This window comes from Orbicella franksi, chromosome 6 (genome assembly GCF_964199315.1).
Source record: "Orbicella franksi chromosome 6, jaOrbFran1.1, whole genome shotgun sequence".
Classification (NCBI taxonomy): Eukaryota; Metazoa; Cnidaria; class Anthozoa; order Scleractinia; family Merulinidae; genus Orbicella; species Orbicella franksi.
Window position 1 is genome coordinate 30,337,731 of NC_138150.1, and position 25,461 is coordinate 30,363,191.

The 25,461-nt window shown below is 37.5% G+C and overlaps 3 protein-coding genes across 3 annotated transcripts; all 3 read left to right on the plus strand.

The window, feature by feature from the left end:
- Window positions 1–5,955: 5,955 nt before the first annotated feature.
- On the plus strand, window positions 5,956–8,332 carry LOC145490031 (pyroglutamylated RF-amide peptide receptor-like). The gene is made up of 3 exons (XM_081469123.1): window positions 5,956–6,298; window positions 6,837–7,091; window positions 7,568–8,332. The coding sequence occupies exons 1-3, from the start codon at window positions 6,071–6,073 to the stop codon at window positions 7,961–7,963; spliced, it is 879 nt and encodes a 292-aa protein (XP_081325249.1). The 5' UTR covers window positions 5,956–6,070; the 3' UTR covers window positions 7,964–8,332.
- Window positions 8,333–10,850: 2,518 nt separating this feature from the next.
- On the plus strand, window positions 10,851–15,688 carry LOC145489994 (tachykinin-like peptides receptor 86C). The gene is made up of 4 exons (XM_081469082.1): window positions 10,851–11,022; window positions 11,622–11,892; window positions 13,415–13,666; window positions 14,948–15,688. Exons 1-4 carry the CDS (start codon window positions 10,895–10,897, stop codon window positions 15,347–15,349), a joined length of 1,053 nt encoding a protein of 350 aa, XP_081325208.1. The 5' UTR covers window positions 10,851–10,894; the 3' UTR covers window positions 15,350–15,688.
- Window positions 15,689–19,566: 3,878 nt separating this feature from the next.
- LOC145490901 (pyroglutamylated RF-amide peptide receptor-like) lies at window positions 19,567–23,314 on the plus strand. Its single transcript, XM_081470020.1, has 4 exons — window positions 19,567–19,703; window positions 20,192–20,462; window positions 21,604–21,849; window positions 22,825–23,314. Exons 1-4 carry the CDS (start codon window positions 19,588–19,590, stop codon window positions 23,230–23,232), a joined length of 1,041 nt encoding a protein of 346 aa, XP_081326146.1. The 5' UTR covers window positions 19,567–19,587; the 3' UTR covers window positions 23,233–23,314.
- The last annotated feature ends 2,147 nt before the right edge of the window (window positions 23,315–25,461 follow it).

The following is a 25,461-nucleotide window of genomic DNA, read 5'->3' on the forward strand; positions in this document are numbered from 1 at the left end:
GCTTTGAACAACCCGGCCCAGGAGCTCCGCCTTTAGGCTTGACTAAATCTTTATAATATATTTTTTAGTTTGCAAGGCCTTTTATAGAATATGCTTAAAGTAGCATGCTAGCTTGACATTTTTCCATCTCTGGCATACGTAGACTTAAGACACCGCTGGCAACAGTGATATAAAATCAGAACAAGCTAAAGTAGTAAATTTGTTTAAAAAAGGGTGTAGTGTGCATACGGGTCAAGTGGCGCATCAGGCTGCAGCCTATCCCGGTTTCTGTAACAGGAAGCGACTATGCGTATCTCTACTCCCCCCTGGATGGGATGCTAATCTATCGCGGGGTTACCTCGCAGTATTAAATTCTCCGACACCCATTTGTATACCTGGGTGGAGAGAGGCACTGTGAGAGTAAAGTGTCTTGCCCAAGAACACAACAGAATGTCCCTGGCTCGATCGCTCGATCCGGAGTCGAGCGCACTAACCATGAGGTCACTGCGCGTAATATTATTATCAACCTTCAAATCGAAGCAGAAATCAATATTTTTAACAGCTGACTCGCGATTTAGTGTGTGTCAGTTTGTCACATCATCGAAGTATGATAGACGCGGCAAGGAAAAGTAGAGAAAGAGGTGCTCGAGACGCTTCTTCATGCCGCACTCTGCAAACTTCCCCAGTGGATCAAAATTCGATAATGAACAGCTAAAAGCATGAACCAATGGCTATAGAACATTACAGTGAAAATGGAGAAACTCAAGTAAATTTGCTCATGAAAAGAGCGTACTTTATTGTATTATGACGTATGCTTTCGTAAATTGAATTTGATATTTTTTCATCTTCGCTAGCTACGCTATAAAGCGTAATGACTTAACCGAGAAAAGTAAATTTACCAGTGACGGGCGGATGAGTAAATTAATATTTCAAAGTAAATGATATTTCAAAATAATAAAATTTTACCAATAATAAATAAAATTATTATTATCGCTTATTAATTATTACTATTTATTCTAAAGGTCTTTCCTAAAACTGCGTTATCTGTCTTACTATGAATGCATGCTAACTACAAAATTTTCCCAAGCTATATCTCCGGACTTTCGCTGATTGCCGTAAGGTTTAGGACGTCGCGCCTTTTTTTTCCGTCTAAAAACAACAAAACAAAACAAAACAAAAAAAGAAATTTACGGGCTGGTGGGCGACAGCTGTCTCAAGTGACTCAAACAAAATAAAAACGAAAATAAAAACATCGAAAACACAATAATCGAATTGTCACCTGTGGTGTCTCGTCAAATAAAATGCAAACTAAAACCTACAAAGTCGGAGCCACCGAATTAGGTCACCAGGCCTCCCGCAACGTAATTAAAATAAACCACTTATGAGCGTATGAGAAATCAACCTGAAACTATATATTTTGGCGTAAACAGTCAACCATAGACTTTTTCTTTCTTTTTGCCGGTGAAATAGAAACATCTGAGTATGAAAAAAATAACCTAAACTAGTCAAAACGAAGATGAATCTTGTCAAGAATAAAAATAAAACTTTAATTTTCCCGAGCGAATTCGCAACGTGTTGAAGGGAGCTGCCTTGAGACGTTGCCAGGCAACATTGCACGGTTGTACAGAAAAGAACTGCGTCTGGATTGGGTGTTTTTGTTGACGTTATTATTATTTTTTTTTTTAACAAAAACTTATAGCTGTAACTCGTCCGTGAGGAGTTATTCGTGTTTGAGACTTTTTCTCCTCAACACAAGCTATAAGTTGACCAGTACTTTACTGAATTAGGAAGTTGTCACTAAGGTAATGGAAATAACATTTTCACGATTTGGAAACGAGACTTAAGATTACGGAACTAGGAAGACAGAATTTACGCCAATCTTCCTTAGGATTATTTTTTTTCAAAATTTACGTACATTTTGAATATTCTAATCTCATGCGGAGCAACTTGGTATAAATTTAACAGGGTGCGATTAATATTTAATCCACGATGACATAATAGTGGAGAACTTTAGGTGTTTTTCTGTGAGTCGTTCCGCGTGTGAAAAATCGTTAGTCATCAGAAAGATGTTTAGACTTAACAGCTTTATAGATAAGCGACAAAACATGAATTATAATCATAAACCTCTACTAAAGATTTTACACGTAGCATTGTGTTGCAAAACGTTTGGTGAGATAAAAAGAACGCTTAAACATAATGAGTTCATTTCTTAGTCAGCAAGCGTGGATAGTGTGGTGTATACAAGATAGAAGATCTAGAAAATTGCAAATTCTGAACCAGGGAATTCTTTAGATTTCAATAATTATGAATTAAGTAGTTCTGACATACATTGTCACCTGTTTCATGCATTAATTCTTCATTCTTTGTTAGTTAATAGTAGTAATTTTACTCTTTGCTGCAAACTGCGAATTAACAGAGAAAAAACTGTGTGAATTTGTTTTCCTGCACAAAACTACAGTTAACAGTCATTTACAGCAACGTTTCTTTTTATGATTGTGAATGCTCTAACAAAACGTGCAGACCAATAGAACTTTTTAGGACTTAAAGATCAGTTCTTAATATGGTTATCTTGACATCGGAATAAACTTGAAAATATAAACACAAAGGTTGCACATGTGTGACATGTGACCGCTGGTGTTATGCATTTACCGTTTGGCCGAAAAACATGAATCTCGCCGGTGAGCTCTCCTTGAAGAGTCAATATTAGGGACGGACCATTATATTTTAGAAGGAGAGATTTTTTGTTTATGAATCATTTTCTCACCTTAACGTTGTGCGTGAGTTTTTCGGTGGCCAATAACTTAGGAAATATTTTTTTTAGTCATCAAATACAGGACCTGAATAGTACAAAACACTAGCTCGATTTTTTTACCATGGCAGGTCTGGATAAAAAAAAAAGAAAAAAAGAAAAACATTGAATGTAAGTCAGATATCCTAATTTCTTTGGAATTAACGTGAGTGTCAGCTATAACTGTGGAGGTAAGCTCGAAATCATCCCAAACAGATCAACATACTAAAGGTTTTGTAGAAGCCTCTAGCGAAATGCTTTCAATCGTTTAAAAACTTCGTTATGTGGGTAGTAGCCGCAAACCGGTAAATACGTCAGTGAATCCATGCAGTGAGCAGCTTAAACATTGCTTAATATTCAGTTCTCCATCATTTGAGATTACCTGTACTTAAATGTGGAGTTTTCGTGTATAAGACCTTGATTTTAGAGAGTCATTTAATTTCACAAACGGCCAAATTACACAGGGAAACAATCGCCAAAAATGTAAGGAAATACTTTACAATGTAACTTTAATATGCTGTTAAGTATTCATTCTGTATATTTTTCATTCATGGTGTTTTGTTATGTTTTATTAAACAGGGGCCTGCTTTCGAGTTGGTTTCTGAAAAATCATGTAGAAAGAGCGACCAAAGACGGACACGGGTGACTAACAAAGTTTAAATAAGTTGAAAGTTGAAAAACAACATTCGGGTTACGCAAAAACGAAACAAAACAAAAGATTATTGGAAAGAAATTTAACGATTTAATGACGCCTGACGAAGGCGGATATAAAAGCGTCAATAGTTAAGCTTTTATGTTATTCAAAGCGAAGTAGAGCATTTTGCTCTTCTTGTAATCACGATAACGGTTAAGACTGTTATTTAGGCATGGTACACGTGTAAAATCAGATACAGCCCTCTTCCTATGACAAAAAGTTAGTATTAAAGTAAGAAAAATTAAGAAAAACTGTTTTATATTCTATTTTATTTCCGTTTTAAAGTATTGAGTTAAATTTGAGTCTCTTCTAGCGAAGAGTAGCAATTAATTGCTACTGTTGGACATCCATTACCATGGAATTCATATGCTTGAGCCGAGTATTACGTCCACTGAACATATAGGGCCGAACTCACACACGACCGCTCTCATATGGCTTTTCTTAGCTCATTTGGTAGAGCATTGCACCGGTAACGCAGAGGTCGTGGGTTCGAATCCCGTTCAGAACCTGAAATTTTTTCAGGTCATTTTTCCAGTAGTGTTATGGCTGCATTCGCATCTTTCATTCTTTCAAAACAGACTATGCAAGGAATGCGTGGTTCAATTCAGAGAAAAAAAAAGATTACATATCTCTCGTAAATACTGTTGGGCTATTCCGCGGTTACTCAAAATGTGAACCCTCACCCGGATCTGAAAGTTCATGTGTTGCTGTTCACCCTGTAGTTGCAAAATTGTTGCAATGGCTGGTCTGCAGTGTCACGCCATCGAAAATAAAAATCGTAACTATTCAATAAATTAAGACAAGAAGCTGAGCTATGAAAGATGATTGATATATAAATAACCTCGCCAAGGTTTAAGTCTGTACGGTTTTCCATGCGCGCGTTATTCGGAAAAGTGTTTCACTCAAATTTATAGAGCTTTGTATGGTGTCGCCATGTTTGTGTCCCTCGGAGGGACACAAACATGGCGGCCGTAAAATAACAGAAACATCTGTCTTTGAGTTTTGCCATTGAAACGAAACGTTATTACTCTAGAGCTCCGATACATTGACATTAATACTTTGTCTAGAGCAAGAACTGTTTAGTTAGTAAAAACTTGAACAATAACTCATCTTTTGACTTACTCGACAGCCTTATCGAGCCGCCATTTTAATGTCACGCGTAAATTCCGACGTGCTCTATTACATAATGAGGAACTCTGTCGGGCTTAAACGTTGCAAAACGTTAAGTTATTAGAGGGTCTTACATCTGATGAAACTAAAACTTCACAAGGATTGGTAATTTCGTATTTTGGAAATTGATGACGTCACATGAAAACCGGCCATACGGTTAATTAGTGATGAATTCAGCGATACCAGAACAGTTGATATTTAGCGTATTAAAAGTGTTCCTCGCTGTAAATAACGCTGTCGGTATAATTTAGACCAGCTTTCGTTCCAATTTCGTCAGGGCTAACATTCGGTTTCTTCTTTGTGCATAAGTTTGAATCTCCATTCCGTCACGAATACGGAAAATATTTTCGCTATGGTCGACGCCTTGTCATAGACTGCTTTACAATAACATAGCGACGGGTCAGTCGAGGTATTATCACAAAACTGTGAGCTGGGCTTTCAAATTGAAATTTTCTTCGGCTAGCAGTTGCGGCCTAAATTTCAATTTTGAAGAGTGTTACTCAATCTTATTTAGAAAGTATTTCAATGTTTGAATATACTTTTGTATTATGATATAGGAAAATCGATTTCACGATGTCGATGTACACGGATTCAGAATCAACACAGATTGGAATAACTACAGTGCTCTCCATCCTCGTGAGCACTGACCTGATTGGCAATACGATTGTGGGCCTTGTCATCATTTTGAACCGAGACATGAGGTATTTTTCGTGCTGTAATCTGAGTGTAATAAATGTATGATCGATGATATTTGTTTTTAGTGTAGAAATTTTCAAGACAATAGGCGCTTTCAATTCGAACGAAAATTCTCGTTTGAACTTTTAGAAATTCCAGTGGCGTATGAATCAGCATTCAGCGGAATTTCCTGCAGGAAAGTGGAGAACCTCGCCAGGTAGACCCATTTTCTACGTGGAAGTTTTGGTTGAAGGGTTGGCATTTCGGAAATTCAACAATTTTTGGATTTCTGGCAATATTCGAACCATTCGGCTCCATTTCAAGCGTTCCGGAATTTTTGACTTTGACTCATTTTGACACAGACTTGTAGCTTGGAAGGTTGTGTCCTAGTGTACCGGTTGACTGAGGGAATAACCATCGTACTGCCTTTCTTTACGAGCCCTTGTTTAGCTGTGGTATATTGTTGGGTCTTTTTGATGGGTTTTTGTGAACCGGTACGCGAGGACAGAACCCTTGTGAGACAAACCTCGAATTTCATTCGGTAGGTATCGTTCTATTAATTATTGGAATTACAGTGTTGTTATAAAATTAACGCAAACGAATTCTTAGTGGAAGTTTTCAGAGGAGGAAGGTGGGGGGGGGGGGTGGGGGGTGGCTGGGCGAAACTGAAAGAAACTTTGCTCTCGACAAACTGAGCTGTTTCAATTGTGCTTTCAAACAGGACTCCCAGAAACGTTCTGCTTCTGAACTTGGCTGTTGCGGACATGATGGTTGCACTGTTCATCGTACCACGCTTTATTTTGAGTCACTCCTTCAAACATCCTGAAGGACGGAAGGGTACATTGTTCTGTAAGCTGCTCACCGGCAGCAACTTAACATGGACCGGAGGGGCTGCCTCAATTTTCACCCTGGTGGCCATCGCTTTTGAGCGATATTACGCTGTAATGTATCCCTATGGCAATAAAGGAAAACTTACATTCAACAAGTTGAAGGTACTTGTTTGTTTGGCCGTGGCATCAATAGACCCACAGATAACATAAAGGATGAATACGTTTCCTGCTACATGTCTGACCACGAAAACTCAATAAACTTGTAAACAACTAAGCTTTAGGTTATAAATGAGATAAGTTGTCATCGTTCTCAATTTTATGTCATGCCGTAGTTGACAGCGGTTTGTTGTAAAATGTACCAAATATTTACTAAAAATTTTGTTTGGAGTGTAAATGGTAATGCTAGTTGACTTATATAATTATAGAGCAACAGCGGAATTCCAAAATTATATTAACCGAACAGAACGCCGTGAAAGGTTGTCCAAAATTCCTAATCGGAAAAACCACATGGAACATAGACTTACCCTTTTTTCTTCGCCATGCATTAAATTCCGGGCGTTCCGGCAGCTTCGGCCCGCGGCGTGCACGCGGTTCCCACCCTCTTGCGTCCTGCTCGAAGTGAGTCAAAAAAGTGAGGTCTTAATGATTAAGGCTTTTTTTATTATTAATTACGTATAGCTTCAACGTTCTGTTTTGGCAGGTCATTATTCCCATGTCATGGATTTCCGCCGCGATCCTTAACATTCCTCTTTTCTTGACAATCTACTTCGACAAAGAAGCCGATTTCTGCATGGAACACTGGCCTAAACCAGACTGGCTCCCAAAAGCTTACAGTTCCACTTGGTTCTTTGTTGCTGGGATCATTCCCATTATGATCATGACAACGTTGTATTCCAGAGTGGTGTATTCCCTGTGGTTTAAACGAGGAGGAAATAATCTAGAGAATGCCCAACAGGTATATATCTATATTATTTGACTTTAGGTCTCCTAACCAAGCTAGGGTAAATCATCTCAGATTTTAGGAATTATATTATAAGATGAAATCAGTTTCTATTCTTGAGAAAAAATGATGTACGCTCAAAGTTCTAAATTCGACTTAGGCTGCGGTGGTTTCTGATTGTCTTTTATTTTCCTGGAAATGTAAATTTCCTCTCGAAAAGGCAAGGTTTTGTTGTACTTAACTGAAGGCAAAAGCGTTGTTTTTTGGGTAGCAAAACCTGTAATTGGAACCAATTCGAGGCTCTGCAAAATCTTTACCATCATCGTGCACCTCATCGTGTTGAACCAGATTGGACAATTAATTTATTGTGTAGCTACGAGGATAACTATAGGAATCGGTATCGCATTTTTTTAATGTGTATCAAAGATTACGTTATAGAAAATTTTGTTCATGTCATAAGTAAGGCACTAAATCTGACGTTACCTTCTCAGGGTGTGATGAGAGTAAGAAAGCGAGTCACCAAGATGGTTTTGACTGTGAGTGTTATCTATGGAATGTGCTGGATACCAAACCTAACCATCTATGCGCTGAACTACTTCAGTCCCTCGCAGAACTACGGAGATGTCACCTACATTACTTCCATCGTTCTGGTCACGTGCAATTCCACCGTCAACCCTTTTATTTACGTTTTCGTGAACCAGAAGTTCAGACGCAAGATCAAGAGCCTAGTATGCTGTAGCAAGTGCCATAATAACAGGGTTGGCATCTCCAATGACGCCACTGTTCACACGACGGATCACACCAACACGATCGCCCTGCCCACCATAGAAGAAGATGTGGGTGTTGGAGGAGAGTCAAACCGCGAACCGACCGGCTTATTAGAATGACAATGGAAGCAAATCACTAAGTAAAGAGCAGGAGTTTGCTTTGTGTTCTAAATTTATTAGTAAACACTGAGAACAGATATTCATAAGTAGAGCACTTTTTCTCAGTCACCACGAGGCCTTAGGCGATACCTAGTGACGAAAAAGATAGGTGAAGGTGGCTCAGTCACCCGGCCGGCCAAGAAAAAAAGTTTACCCAGCCTGTTTACGTTCATGTGTAGTATGTGAACACATGTAGATGCATATAAATACATGTTAAGAAATCCGCTATGCATGTTTAACTAAATTTGTATTTTTTTGTTTTGATGCCCTCCCTCCCCTCCTTGAGCGCATCTTATCACAGCGATTGGTATTGCATATGGTGTTACATGTTTTACGGCTTCATTTTGAATTTGCTTTTTTTGTTGTTCTTTTTTTTGTTTCTTTTTATTCTGAGTTGCCGTACTTCTAGCTCCGGCAGGCCCTTTCGCAAACGGGTTCAATTTCAATCAGATAATGAAGCCTAAAATTAGCAATATTTATTCCTAACGTCGGTATCAATGTAATTGACTTTACTTGCTTTTACTAGTAGTTATTAAAAGTACTCCAACTTTACCCTTATATGCTGATATGTAATTTCAGATTTTCTTTGTATATCTTTCTGACACGTAATTATCTAGCATCCGTCAAAATACATCATGTTCTGTTGACAAGATTTTCTCAGTAATAACTTTAACGAGGAATTATATTATTTTCTGGCTCACAATGCCTTTGAAATGAGCCAGCGGTAGTGCCGTTGAAAACAAAAGAACTGTTCATCTTAGAAATGATTCATCACAGAAAAACCGACCAGCCAATAATCTCATTTTTAATGAACACCTGTCGTTTCACAAACTAAATATAATGACATGCTCAGTAATAAAAATTTAGTCGGAGGCCTCTAAATAAAGATTGTCATTAATTCTAGAAGCTCCTCTGGTAGAGACTCTGGTTGAAACTTGACTTCTCGAAGAAACCCGTCCCACAACGTAAGTGCAATTAACTGTCATCTGAAAATTGTCAGTTCAGGTTTAGGTTTAATTTAAGTATTTAACCGTCAAGCAGTGATCGCTTGTCCTTTTCTGCGAACGCGGCTTTCTTTAGCTGTAAGTTTCGTTATCTATATTTTCCGATAATGATTTCCTAGCGCAGTTTACTTCTGAAAGGAAACACACACAAACAAAACGGAGATGTCGGGTCGCTTTTCTTGCGAACTGAAAGTACTTTAGTGAGTTGATAACTAAAAATGTCCTCAGAGGCACAAAATGGCTGAAAACTGGTTTAAACAGTTGGCTGTTTAATTGGAGCTAGCTGAGCACATAATGTACACATTGACATACGCCGATGATAGTAGCAAAAAATCTTTCCCACACTGGCTCTTTATGTATGAGTTGTTAGGGAAGAAGACTGATCGTTGTTTTTCGTAAATGAATTTTTATAACCTTTTGAACTGAAATTTTTACAAGTTGAAATTGACGACTCATCCCACTTCAGCTAAGTCTTTCGGCTGGGAATATAAATTAGACAAGCTATAAAAATGATATCGAAATCTTAAGATAATAATTTTTCATAAAAAAAATATATTAAAAAAAAAAAAAAAATGTAGTGGACGTTTTCAACAATCAGCTTGTACTGGTTTGTTTTGTTAATTGTACGCTATATTTTAACACCTGCCAGTGTTTGCTTCTCGCATTATCTATTTTTTTAACTTCCTTTTTTGGTTTAATTAAATTGAATTAGAATATCTTACAACGAACTGAAGATGTACATTTTAGCTCAACTTTATCAGAGATCGCAGGATGCTTCTACTTCGACTAAAGAACCATAATTTCCACACTTCACAAAGTAATGAATTATGTCCACAACAAGATCTTTCAATGAACAAAAAGCAAACAACAACATTATTGCATTTTTCATAAAATCTCTCAGTTGCAATTTTTATTACTCGTTCCTTTTGTTTTCCATTTCAAAAATTTCGAAAGGGGAGCACAAACCTCAAAAAGGTGGGATTACCGTTTTCCTCATACTTGCAAATGTCTTGGGAAAACAGGATGGATGGCAGTTATCCGTTTTAATTCCTCCCTCCCCCTCCAAAATAAATAAATAAATAAATAAATAAATAAAAAATAAAATAAAACACGTTCTTACTGGATTTCTTCTCGGTAGTAATTGACATACATGTATTTTATTTCAATTTATTATATTTGTTGTTTTTCTTTCCTATGTGACTCGACAATCTACTCAAAAAGGGTAACTCTAAATTTATTGCTGTAAGTAATTTGATTTGAAGTTTATAATTGCTGAGTTGACAATCACTGTCCTAAATGTACTGTCCCTAGCAACAGAAACGATATTGAAGGCGGGTCCTAGAGAATGCATTAAATATTATATATGGAAAAGGGATCTGAAATCACCAAAACCATAACAGATTGTAAAAAAAATGAAACATTTTTGCTCCTCTCGAGCCAAAACAGGATCATTCGCTCCAAGCATATGCACCAAACCGAATTCGCTCGTTAAATTAAACCCAGGATACTTAAATTAAGTATTAGAAGGGGCTAAAACGACTAAAGTATTATTGCCTTTAAATTGTGTTAGCTACGAAGAAAAACTGACTTCCAGCTGAGGTGTCGTTTCTGCAGGACAGTACCTTATAGACCTCTTTTAAGCCCTGCACATTTCGAGGATCTTTCTCGCATTTTTTGCCCATTACTGTGTATTCGAATGTAAGAACAAGGTACGTGTACATTGATTACTGTGTTTATTTTCGGAAAAATTTCGCAAACGTGAGCCTTGATATTTCTATAAAATATATTCTTATAAAAAGAGTGTAAATAATATGTGGCTTTGCACAGAGTTGTTGTGACCTTTTTGTATTATCATGGCTTTTGTTCTATCCAGCGATTTTAAGACGTTATGTCACAGTACACAGATTCAGAAGCAGCCCAGATTGGAATAACCATAATGTTTACCATAATAGTGGTCACAAATCTCCTTGGAAACACAGCCGTGTGCCTTGTTATTATTTTGAATCGTGATATGAGGTATGTTATGAACCTTGAAGTAATATTGTATTAATGCACCGGCGCAGTTGCTCTTATGCCTATGTAGTACATCGGTCACGACCCATGTTTACTAAGATTACACACTTGATATTAGGGAAGGACCATAAAAAAGAAGAAGACAAAACAAAACCAAAGAAAACGGGCAAGGAAAACTTGCACAAAAAAGTATGCACGGCGAGTAACACATCACTGGAAAAGAAATCGTGGACTCTAGCTTAAGTATCCAGAGTTGGAGTATTCCAGACTGTTATAAAAACTGGAGTATTCCGTCTTTTATTGAAAGAGGTAAGAAGAGGCCCCTTAAAACTAGGATATTATCGAATGTAAAACACCTAAAAATACGTAGATGATATGACGATGAAATACACTAGAACGCCACCAGATGATATCAGTGAATTAAATCGTCAAAGAAATTAAATTCCTTGGCGCCTATGAAAAAATAGAATTAATTATAGCGCGTATTATCATTGTTAACCATCAAAACACTTCTAAAAATGGTTAAGTAAAGTCATCAACTTTAGCTCACTTCTTCAGCTGTAGTATTTTACTCATGCTTTCAATTCTTTTCCACCACACAGGAGTCCCATGAACGTTTTACTCCTGAACTTGGCTGTAGCAGACATGATGGTTGCCCTGTTCATCGCACCACGCTTTATCTTGATTCATCTTTTCAAACATCCTGACGGATTAGCTGGCAAAGTGTTCTGTGAGCTGCTGACCGGAGGCAACTTAGCATGGTACGGTGGAATTACCTCTGTGTTCACTCTGGTAGTGATCGCCTTTGAACGTTACTATGCTGTCATGTATCCGTATGGCAATCGAGGGAAGCTGACGTACAGAAAGTTAAAGGTATCGTTTATGTAAAGCAAGCGTGCCGGTTTCCTCTCTTTTTTTGGACGGGGGGCACTTATTTAAGTTGGCGCTTTGAAATTTGGGGGAATTGCATATTAACAATTTCAAAAATTGCTCAAAAAACATATATTTTTCCTTCTAAGATCGATAGCAATGTCAACATCGTCAGCAATGGTGATAAAAATAACAGTGATTATAACATTTTAAAATAACAACAAAACGATAGCAACAACAGCAAGGACAATAATAATAATAATAATAATAATAATAATAATAAATTGTAAGATGTCACTGCTATGCACTATGTCTCTGCCAATCGACGAATACTGAGAGTCTCTTTACAAACTGCCAGGTGAGGTGCCGGTTATAGAACAAAATCAAAAGATTAAAAGGTCGATGAAAGGCAGCACGGCAGAGTTGTTTCTTTTCTTTTCTTTTTTTTTTTTCTCTCTTTATGGGCACAATTACCGGAATAAACGATATTGTATTTGTGCTATTAAGTTAGGAGTCCGCCTTTTCTGTCCGTTGAGAAAACCGTGAAAACGCGACAGCAACTTCGGATGCTAGTTTTCGGGTCTCGATAGAGGACTATAACGCCTCCGAATCATACCTTAGCCCTAGATACAGAAAATACATAATTTTGGAAAGTAAGATTTTACAAGGAATCCTCTCTTGGATTTTATTGAATATCAGCCCATACACACCACCTCATCAATAGATTTTGCAGACGGCTATAGTTAGAACACTCTCCATTTCTCACATGAGAGCCAAAATGATGACCAATTCCCAGCTGTCAGATAATCGCCATCCAGGACCCTCAGACAGTGTATAGACAGTATTTAATATTTATATTAAACAGAGGCCCCGTCCGTACTACGCCGAATAGGCCTACCGTCCACACTAATCCGTCGCGAAAACGAAGCTTTTCGAAAACGCTCTTCAAACCGGAGGAATTTGAAACAAAATATCGGACGCTGGCTTTGCAAGTTAGTGTGGACGAAAAGCATTTTGTAAACGGGGCTTTTCCAGAACGAAGACGTGACGTTAAACGTGTGAGGCCCCTTCCCGGGTTTTCCTCAAGTACAGATCCAAAATGACCGGTGATTGTTGTGTTTTCAAATTTCTGCGGCGTATTATGGACAGAAACCATTTAATGCGTTTTCAGAGTAAAAGCGCCGTTTTTGTAGTTTCTCAGGCGTAGTGAGAACGATGCTTGATACTCAGATTCCAGAAGCTTCGTCACACTGTCTATAACCTAGTTCTGATATAGATGACTATTACCTAGTAATAAAAGTTTGATGTATTTTATTATTATATAATTTTTTTTATGTATAGTTAGGAATTTTTATAGTTTAAATTTTTTTTAACATGTAGTATATAACACAAGTAATTCAGCTTATAGCTGCAAGTTGTGAGTTTAATAAACGATTTATCTATCTATCTATCTATCTATCTATCTATCTATCTATCTATCTAACTAACTAACTGCGACGCAACATTAATTCACTTCTGTTAACAGGTCATCATTCCTGTTCTATGGATTTCAGCAGCCATCCTTGTCAGTCCACTTTTCCTCACAATCAGTTTTGATCAAAAAACCAATTTCTGCGTTGAATACTGGCCCAAAGAGTGGCTTCCCAAGGCATACAGTACCACCTGCTTCTTTTTTCTTGGTTTTATCCCTGTATCGGTGATGACTGTGTTGTATTCCAGAGTGGTATATTCATTGTGGTTTAAACGCGAAGAAAACGAAATGGAAAGCACCCGACAGGTACAACTCCTCGGTTATACTTGTAAACAGCCCATTAGTCTGTCCCCACCAGTTGGGATTTTTTAAAAGTTTAAGTGAAATTTTTTTGAACTAGCTACTAGCTAGTTGTAGTTAAGCGCATTGATCACTATCTACATTAAAAAACAATAACGCTGATGATCAAATATCAAATAAAAGTTTTTATGCCGAGAGCGGCGCCTATTTATAAACCCAGCGCACAAAAGACTATAATGAAATGGTTATAATCGCGGTCGTGCATGCGGTCAGAAATCACTGAATCACTGAGACACTTGTTTGGATTAATTTGGCCACTCACGTGGCGTTTATTTCAAACCATTCAAATGCTAAGGTGTCAAATTAATCAATTAAACATCGCTATATTTGATTCAGTGAAAAAAGTTGGGGCGAAAAACAGCCAGCCCAGTAAGAGGTAGCAAGAGCAGAGGAGGAGCTCAGGGGATGGTGGAGGGCCGACGAAAGAAAGTAAAGTACGCTTCTAAGGTTAAACAGCTATCACGATCGGCGCTGGCAGAAAAAGGGGAGAGGGTTAGCAGAGCACGCGAATTTAAAGCTTGCTCTGCGTGTGGTGTCTAGCCCATTATCGGCTATCTACCTCTGCAGCTTGTACCGTAAGATAAGATAAGGCCCCGCCCCAGCATAAAACCCATTATCGCGCTAGGTCAATAATGGGCCATTTATTCACTTGCATTATCTCTCTCATCTAGAAGGAATTAAATTTGCAGTTGCTAATTTTGACCATAACGTAGAAAAGCAGGCAGTATTTTCCCACTCGCGCTTTGAATGAGCACGTGTACGGAAAAATGTGGAGCTTCCTACTTCTGAGCAAGCAATGCTTAAGCGACCAAGAGTTGAAACACAAGTTAAATGATGAATTAATGTAATTAATGACAAAATTTAGAGAGGAAGCCACATCAGCCTGAGTTCGTCTTCATACGGGTCCTCTATCCTGGTCGAATTGGAATTTGGAGATGTTGGTTTTTGTGGAGGGACGAAATCCCGAGTACCCGCAGAGAAACCCTCTGGGCAAGGCGAGAAACAACAACGAACCCAATCCACATATGATATCGGGGCGGAATCTAACCTGCGCCACATTGGTGGTGGAAAACAAAAACAACTGCTTCCCAAGGGACCAGTGATAAAGTGTATATTAGTCACTTCTCCAAATTTCGATTCAAACTAAATGCGATGGAAGGGAGAAATGTATTATATTATATTATTATTAAATTATTATATCATTTATCATACCATTTTTTCCCCTAGGGTGTGATGAAAGTAAGAAAACGGGTCACCAAGATGGTTCTTTCTGTGAGTGTCATTTATGGATTGTGTTGGATGCCCAACCAATTCATTTATGTATTCAACTACTTCATTCCTTCGCAGAACTATGGCAATGTCATCTATATAGTTTCTATTGTCCTTGTGTCATGCAATTCCACGGTGAATCCTTTTATCTACGTTTTCGTGAACCAAAAGTTTCGACGTAAGGTTAAGAGTTTGATATGCTGTGGCACACCCTGCAGTAACAGGGTTGACGTCTCCAGGGACTCCACTACTCATACCACTGATCGCACCAACACCACTAACCAGCCCACCCTGGAAGAGGAAGACTGCAGTGGAGTAACCAAGCAGGAAGCAAACCCCCTGAGCCTGGTTTCAATGTGAGTGCTGGGAAAGGTTTCTGTTTTCCCTGGCCAAAGTGTACGCTACTTACAATCACCTCCCAGTTTCTTATTTAGATTTATATAGACAGGCATACTGAAAAACTTGAATTATTAAACAAAACTATGTACATAGTTTTCATCACCAAGCATCACCGCAGACCGACAATCCTCCGCATGAATCAAGTGTTGTTATTAAAAGCCGGATGCTCCACGTGTGCAGGTTTTATGGTAAATGGTTAAATATAGGCTTAAACGGAACTGATCGTGGTAAGCTTAGTCGAATTTCGTGGTAAGCTTAGTCGAATTTCAATTCAAGGATGGAAGTTGATTCCAATCTGCCTATCAGTGTAATGCGACTGTTACCAGTTCGAATTCCAGAGAACACAAAAAAGCACCACATGCGGACACGACTCTAGAACTTTTACTGAATTGCAACTTACATTTGAATTTGCATAAGTGGAACAATCGGATTTTGTTAACAACAAACTTCTCAAACAGAGGACGATCTTGATCTGCCAGTTGGGATTTGATATTTCTAGCCAAAAATCAAAAGCAAATGGAGGTGGTTCAACCTTCTAGTGAGGGTTGGACTTGTTTCATCCCTTAACGTTCTATGCATATGGTTGAAAACACTAGAAAACATGAAATGAAACATGACACCTAACATGGCGACAATTGGTTGCACATGGCAAAACCTATAAAACCAAATTATCTTCCTAATTGTAATTTTTACATAACAAGCACTGAATAACAATATGTATCAACTCCCTGCAAAAACGTTACCTTAAAAGACAATTTTGTACAGTCGATAATGCTTATGTACATACGCATGTAAATATATACCTCATGTCAATAAAATGTTATTACACATGGATCTAGTCCATGTGTTAGCTTGCTGTCCGCTGCTACTGCCGCCTTTTCAGTTTCAGAGACTAGCCCCATATTTTTCGCTATATTTCCACTTTGCTTTGAAGGAAGCGTCCTTCCTGTAACACTATCCTAGAAATAATCCGCATTCTTCATTAATGATAGTAATAGGACCGAGCGGAGTCCAATTCGGTCTGTAATCATAAGACTGATTAACAAAATCAGACGACCGTGAAGCAGGAATTAAACACAAGATGTCCTGTTACCAATTTATCACAATCATTAATACTTCTCAAAAAAAGTAAAAGTTTCATTTGAAAAATACCTTCTAATAGTCATATGGTAATTACGTATGGTAATTACAATTTTCGCAAAAAGAAAAACTAAGATGAAAAATGGATGTTAAGTTTCTTTGAAAGCAGCCACCGGCTGAGATAAATCTCGACAATTTCATTTGAAAGGTTACTATAGTGATTTTACTCAGTAACATGACTGGAGGATTTAGTTGGGAGGACTTAAAATGCTTGGCTCATACAACTGTCCGATTACAAGTGTCCAATTACAGCCAATATAGTCATAGTCATAGCCAATATAGTCAAAATAGTCATTTACAAAGATGCATTAGGTAACTGTTCTGTTTTGTTTTACTGTTCTAAATTCAACTTAATTACAGAATGTATTTGCTAAATAGATCTCTGTGTCAAAAATAGGGGAGAAAACTTTTCATGAACTTTTCAGTCGCAAAATGTTGCTGTCTCCAAAACCAAGATAAACTGCTGACGATAGAATAAGATAGTCATCCCATCGATAGAAGGAGCGAGAAGAGGCTGAGTTGTGTAATACTCATAAACGGCATCATTCCGGTGAAAAGACAAAAACAAGAATCGCGCTGTTTACGAGTAACGGCTGCATCAAAAATGATCATGCACCATAGCCATTTGCTTCTCTACGGTACATTAATTTACTGTTACTTACTTTCCAGTACTGGTTAATTGTTATCTACTAGAGCGGTTTTCAACTGAATGTCGAAAGTAATCAGGTAATTACTTTGGTTTTGGTTGTACTACATTTGAGATTGGCTGAGTATTCTAGCTGGTAAGTAATCGTTTTGGTTTTGGTTTTACGACGGTTAGTTTCTTTCGTGGTATCGCAGTTTATTCTTACACGTTTCATCGAGCACATTCGAGTTCTTCTACGTTGCTTTCAATCTTTAAAAGTCTGCATACGAGCCAAGTGGCCCATCAGGCCGGAGCTTATCCCGGTTTCTGTAGCATGAAACGACTAGGAGTATTTCTACTCCCCCCTGGATGGGATGCGAGTCCATCGCAGGGTTACCCCCAGCATTAAGTTCGCCGATACCCATTTATACACCTGGGTGGAGAGAGGCACTGTGAGAGTAAAGTGTCTTGCCCAAGAACACAACACAATGTCCCCGGCCAGGTCTCGGACCCGGACCGTTCGATCCGGAGACGAGCCGGCGCACTAACCATGAGGCCACCGCGCCTCCCACTGCTTTCGATCTTTACAACTCAATATTTCCTCCTTACGGCAGTAAAAGAAAACTCAGTCGTGTGAGGTTGAAAGTATGTAAAGAAGTAAAGAATGTATGGCTGGACTCATCCCTAGTCCCATCTTGTGCCGTTAAGTGAGAGACTGGTAAAATCCCTGCTGGACACAGAGGGGATTATGGGAAGGATTCTATAGGCCATATTTGGTATCCTCGTTATTGGACTGGAAATGTTTGGCAGTCAAACGCGATTAAACATTTTTTGGTGACCAAACACGTTGATGTTATACTGATTGGCGAAACGGCATCAAACATGTTTGAACGAACAAAATGTTTTACAATGTTTGCGTTTGATCAAATGTTTGACGTCGTTCAAATTTTATCAAAGACGGTCAACTAACACTATACAACACGCACAAACAAGGTGTCCAAACGGTAAAATGTCTGGTCACTAAACAATTTTTGATCGTGTTTGATCGCTAAGCATTCCCTGTTTAATTGGACGGGGCTTTAGTCTCCGGTCTTTAAAGCTCATTTTTTGGTGGCAACTGGTCTTGCAATAGGCACTAATGAACGAATAGACTCAGTCGTGTCTTCCTTTGGAGGCAACTTTGCTTATGTTGATATCTCATAAATATATTGAGTTAGCATTTTCTTCCTTTTACGCTAACGATCGAACTTAAGTAACAGCTTGGTTGATTTTATTATTTTCGGGGTTGTGAGTAAAATTCAATTATGAGAATTGCAATTAAAAGCACGCTTCTAACTCGCTCATGCCTTTTTTTTTTTCAAGTTGCACAAAGCCTGGAAAAAAAGAGTAAAAATCAGTGATATAACTCAAACGAGAAAACAAACCAATTCATATTGTTATTTTAAAGGAAATATATTCCACATTTCAAACTTTGAGGCAGTCTTTTGTAATAACGCAGAGTGTCTCTTAATAAAAAATATGTTAAAAAATTATCATTACAGGCAAACATTACTTTCGGGGATTATTTTTGCCCAATGCACAGTAAACAACTTTATTTCCTTAATGGCAACAATTATCCAATTGCAGTGAGTATTCCGGAGATCATTTTTTCTTAAAAAAAAACACAAAAAAATGGGAAAGAAAGTACTCTGGAAGAATATAATCACGTCTGGAACTTTAGCTCAAGATTTCAATTGGAAAGTTACAGTTATTTAGAGTTACTAAGAACGAATTCTTCTCGCGAGGTTAAAAAGAACCTTACTCTCTATTTGTGGGTGTTCTGGCTCAATAATTGCTTCTTTTACAAGATACGCGAAAACAAAGACTTCTCATTAAGAATACCGAATTAATATGTAAAGTTTTCGGTGTGATCCTTGAAACCATGTACGTATACATTGCGTGGTATGAGACATTTCAATAATATTTATGGATAGTTAGCGGCGGATTTTTTTTCCTTTTCCAGAAATTTCTACGAAAGTGATGCAAATTCATTACTGAAATTTCGGTCTTTCTGTAGAACTAATTGTTTAATAACTTTTGCCGACAAACAGACTTCACATTTGATTACATTGTCAGTAAAAGGCTTCTCTTTGCTCTTGTGAAATGAATAGTAATAATTCACTTCACCAGCAAGAACATATTACTGAACGGACGCTCGCTGGCCTTAGAGGCATGTGAAGAAAAACAAAAAAAGTATCTTCTACATTTACCTTTGTATTTTACTTAAGTCTACGTTGTAAATATTCAAGTTTATAATCAGTCGTAGATAGCCTTCTTTCTAGTAAAAAAAAAATCACAAGATGATAACAATTGAAATTTTTATTTTCCACATTACAAGAGTTCAACTATTGCTTTTCTTTTCAGCTGTACTGGGTGAAATATCACGTGACGCGCCATGGTTTCCGAATCAGCTCAAATTGCGATCACTACGATCTTCACCGTGTTTGTAATCACAGTTATCATGGGAAACACTCTGGTTTGTGCTGTCATAATCAAAAGCCATGAAATGAGGTAAGTTGAGAACAGATATATTAATACATGTAGTAAAGAAAGAATGAAAATTCATCTTACAGCATCAATTCTTGCTGGATGCTGTTTGGAGAGACTATAGTCAATTCTGCCGTCATCTACAACTTATCGTTTGTTTCCATTATTTCCAAGCGGTATATTTATATAAAATACTGGGACAAAATAAAAACATACTCTGAGGAGATCTTCCGACTACTCAGTGCATTTGCTTTCCTTCATTGTTACTCTCCACAAAAGCAAAGACTAATGTATTCTTATCGTAGCGACCACTGGCAATTCCAGTCTACTGACTGGGGATTTAAGTCGGTATTTTTTTACTTAAAAAATTGTACTGGTGCTGCTGTAGTGGTATTTGTTAATTTGCTTCCAAATAAATATATAAAGAAATATCGTACATGTGGCTTGGCCAAGAAAACAAACTCGGGCGGTATACATAATCAGTCCGTAATATAAGTCAATTTCATCTCTAGGACGCCTATGAACTATTTGCTGGTCAATTTGGCTCTGGCAGACATTATGGTGGCGCTGTTTATTGCACCGCAGTTTATCCTCATCCATACTTTCAAGCATCCGGATGGCATGACAGGAGCTTTATTTTGTAAACTGCTGACTGGTGGTAACCTGATGTGGACAGGCGCAACTGCATCTGCCTTCACACTAGTTGTCATTGCGTTTGAACGATATTATGCTGTAATGTATCCTCATGGTAGCAAGGGAAAGATGACGAATAACAAACTGAAAGTGAGTATGGCAATAACAGACCCCCGAGTACTGTTGAGAGAGCACAGATATATTCAAAGCAACGACAACGTGTTATGATGACCAAATTGTTTAATTTGGGCCTATGACAAATCTACCGGTTGTGTACCATAAGGACAGACTGTGCTTAGCTTATATGGGGTGTTGGCGTCATGGAGCCACTGAATTCGCGTCATAAAGCCTCTGAATTTCCCTTCATAAGGCGCAATACAAGGCATGGTCTTTTGTCAAATTGCGTCAACAATCTCTCGATACCAACATGTCCACCTGACTGAAGGTGGGAGTTTAGTAAGGGTTAAAAAAAAAAACTGTATTCGATGCCAAACGCACTGAAATGAATAACTGAGCCACCTCTGTTTTCAGAACACAATTACTATCTGAACAATGACCAGATGCGCTGTTGCATGAGATGAACTCATCACATAGTCTGAAGTGTGAAGTCGAAACCAATGTAGAAAACAACAAATTATTAAGTGCATTATTCAACGTTCCACATAAAACCGATTAAAAAAAAAATTAAGAATTTCTTTCTTTTTTTCGTTTGGAGTAATAGTATTAGAACTCATATACCTAATGTTTGTTATTTATTCTCGCTCAAAATTGTCATAATTGGTTTGAATTTTTAAGGCCTAATGGTGCTTTGCTCGCTGAATTTTAAAGTTTCAATTTCAATGACCTATTTACTATCTCTTTTTTCCAAGTTTGTGGGAAAGCAAATAAGGCAATGAAGTGACAAAAAACCGTTATTTTTTCCATGATGTTTTTGGAAAAAAATAATTAATGATTACGGGAAGATGCAGAGTTCATTTCGATCTCTAATGAATTAACCTAATGAATCGGAGCTCGATCCTTAGTAATGAGACCAAATTCAAGGGACTACACAATACTTAATATATTAGCATTCTTTTATCTAGTAATAGGAATAATAGGCAGAGTATATCCTGTAACAAGTAATCACTCATGATTCGTTTTTCTTTTTTTAATACATCTATATAATATTGCAAGGAATATGAAATCAAGCAAGTGCGATGCAGGCTAAATTTGTTACTGTATATCTTGGTCAAATTGAATTCAATACATTTGCTATATATAGATGGTTCATTTTGAAATCTATTTTTTCCAGGCCGTAATTCCCGCAATTTGGATTTCTACAGTTATCCTCAACGCGCCTTTCTTTCTGACAACATATTTCAGCAAAGCAGATAACTTTTGCGTGGAGCACTGGCCAGAGGAATGGATGGCTAAAGCTTACAGTTTAACATGGTTCGTACTCCTTGGTGCCTTGCCGATGGCTGTAATGATTGTTTTGTACTCCAGGGTCGTGTATTCTCTGTGGATCAAGGAAGAACAGAGTACCAGCACTCAAAAGGTATTTAGAAGAGTTAAAAAATAACGATAACGCTTAGTTTCGGTTTTAAATAAAGAGGGAGGATGAATTATTTATTCCCAATTGAATAGACTTTTATTTAGACTTGTACGAAGGGAACCTCTGTTAATATTAAGAATACGCGAATAAAACAGCTCTGTACTCAAAAGGTTCGAGTTTTTGTTATGGCTTTCTCGGTGCGAAAACTTTTCGGGACCTTCAAGAAACGGGCCCCAGGGCTCGAACCCGGACCGCTCGATCCGGAAACAAGTAGATACTAGATTTTTTCTTCTATTTCTTAAAAAAACTAATAAAAGTCCGAGGCTGAGAAATTAATCAATGCTCAAGAATCGACGTACGAAGACAGTTTTGCAACTCAGGACTGCGTGAAGTGTTTGAATATTGACCCATGATCAGTAATGCTTTATTGTGTCATAGTCCTTCATGCATTCTACAAAAAGTATCTCTGTGATTACAAAGCCTCGCCCCACGAAATTCAAGCCTTGAATTTGAATATGAAGATGCCTTCAAGCGCATTCATTGATTTTTATGTAACGTTTTTATAATAAGTTCCATTGTTCCATTTAAGAAACAGTTCTCTCCTAACTCGTCGTTATCCAAACATGTGGTTTAGAGAGTAATTTTTTAAATAGGAAAGAGTCTAACCAATGTCTTGACAGAAGTAAATATTGATTGTTCAATAAGACATTCATGTAGGCCTTAACACTCTAAAAAAGAAATGGCAAAAACTTCTAAATCTTAGTCACTGCTATCCTGAGCTATTTTCTAGGATAGACTCTTAAAATTGAACGTCTGGAATGAACATTGCTAAACGTTTCCTTCAAAAATCAAGTGACCTTTCTGGAGTTGGTTATGATAAGTCACCGACGCGCATGGTGTTCTTCAAATGCTACTGTCTGGTCTTTAAGTTTCTTTCTCTGATATGCAGTTTAACATAGTTTTATTTGCTATACTCAGGGTGTCATTAGCGTCCGTAAACGCGTCACCAAAATGGTTGTAGCGGTTAGTGTCATCTACGGACTGTGCTGGACTCCAGACCTTGTCATCTATGCGATAATCCACTTCAGCTCCAAGCATAATCTTGGCGATGCAGCTGACATAATTTCCATCCTTCTGGTGACGTGCAATTCAACCGTTAACCCGTTCATATATGCCTATGTAAATGGTCGGTTCAGAAAACGAATCAAAGAGTTGTTGTGCTGCAAAAGCGGACAAAGAAACAGGATTCACGCTGTCAGGAGAGGCAGAGATCGAGAGGCCACACTTACAAACACCGTGACTGAGCCAACGGCAGCCACAGTTCGTGGGGAGGCACAAGAGAGCAGCCTTGGATTTACTCTGAACAATATTTCGTCCTGCCACTGACTCAATATTTCAGTTAACAGCAATTACTTCACCGGTCTATTAAAAGCGCTCACCAGCATGCTGTAATTTTAATTTGAAAGTGACTTCAAACATAATTATGTTTGCCGCTGTGCTGAGTAAATAGAAGGACTGGTAATATTATATTAAGATAAATTTCGTTTACTCAACTTTTCTTTCCTTTGGATCCAACAAAAATTTAATCAATTAATAAGTAACCTACCAATCCGAAATTGACTTAATATTGTGATATATTATAGCGGATAGGAAATTTCCGATACGCCCAGTCGAATCAAAGAAAGTTTCAAACAGGATTTTGTAAAGAATAAAAACTTGTGCAAAGTGTGACAAAGACTCGGTCCCGGTCAGCCGAGATAATTATTCTTAATACTGTCTTGCTGTTTTCGTTTTCAGTTAATATTCTCCTAGAACGACTAATGCTGCTATAAAACACGAGGGCGTCAATCATTGTTGTTTATAATTAAGGATCACGTGGAACCGGTCAAAGCGTCAACGCATGCAATTCCAGATATTTTTTCTTTACTGCAATGCTGTTGTCAATAGTTAGTAATGTAAGTGATCTTTCTCAAAGGAATGTATATATTGTAAGTAACTTACGCAAGTTTTATCTGGTTATCCATCAGCTCCGTAATTTTCCGAAAATTTATGTAGATAAGTTATTTTTTTCGGTAAAACTGAATGTACATGTAAGATCCAGTGCATCAGTAGTGATTGTAATACACAATAACACCTGCATAAGTAAATAATTATACACTAGTACTTTGTATATTGTACTTTTCATAGTTTTCAATACAGTACAATACGTCTGTTGGCAGTACGAACAGAAGCGAGAGAAAAAGAAAATAATTTTCATTTCAACTTTAAGGAAGATAATTAATGATGACTATTATATCAAGGATTTTTCTGACATGACGTTATGTTTTATTCCGTTTTGGAAAGCAAATACTCAAGATTATTTCAAATAAGTGAAGGATTTTTTCCTAAGATCCTGTGTTGCTATGAAAGAAATCGTCCGTTATCCCATATCTGTTAATAACTAAATGAAATAAATGTTACTAAATAAATGTTTTCGGACATTATTCCCCGCGTGTTTTTATCTGCAGTTCTCTCCTAAACTGATAGAGATCAAAGAACGCCAAACTCTTTAAATATACTTACTGCACAAATGTATTTGAATATGCCATATTGAAATGAATTTGTGCAGCAAGTATATTTAAAGAGTTTGCTTTTTTTGCTGAAATATTGATCTTCGAGCTTAAAAAGGCCGACGTTCATGACCGTGTATAAAGGACGTGGATCGCACCACTGTCGAGAACTCTTGATCCAGAAAAGGAACGATGGAAAGCATCCGGGTAGGCCAATTTTATCCTTATATTTTTTAGTATTAAAATGTGAATGACTTTCATGATCATTCGAGCAATTCTGAGGCTAAGTTAATCCGTGTTCATTAACCTCCTACATTTACGAAGCCACTCGAGAAGTTTGAGAAATGTGACAATTATTACCAACAATTTAAATAAAATGAAATGGATAAAATCATGGCTCATTTCCTGGTGAAACTCAAATTATCTCTTTCAAGAAATTTAAAGTTGTTTTCTTGAAGAACATATAATAATTCCATCTTTAATGTTCCCTAGTTTTTAGTCCTGCAAAATTGTTCTCCCGTCCCCACATGCCTCACACATATTTTTTTCGGTAGCCCAACATGCCCAGTTTACTGACTCATTTGTTCGTTTTGATAATATGTAAGTTATTATTAATATAAATTACATCCATAATTACTTCCATAATTTAAATGTATTGGGAAACTGTCAAAATCATTTCTTTATTTTATTTAACATATCCGTCTTCTGGATGAGATACGAGCTTTTAACTTTGTGTACTTGACATTTTGTCCACTACGAGTTCTCTCCTGTGGTTAGAAATGTTCCTGGGAACGTGCATTTAGAAATTAAAGGTAAGTTCTTTTTTTGTAAGAGCTAAAAGAAACGCTAATCATTGGTAATGCGGTGCATTTTAATTCAGGGTATTTCTGCCTTACGTTCACGTAGATAAATTATTATAACGTCATCCGGATTTAAGAAAGAATTGTTTTGCACGATCTCCTACACTGCATCAGAGAAAAAAAAAAAATAATAAAAAAACGAACAAGGTCTCTTGAACGACGCTTACCGTCTTTAAAAAACGGAACTAGGTTAAAATCCATTTCGA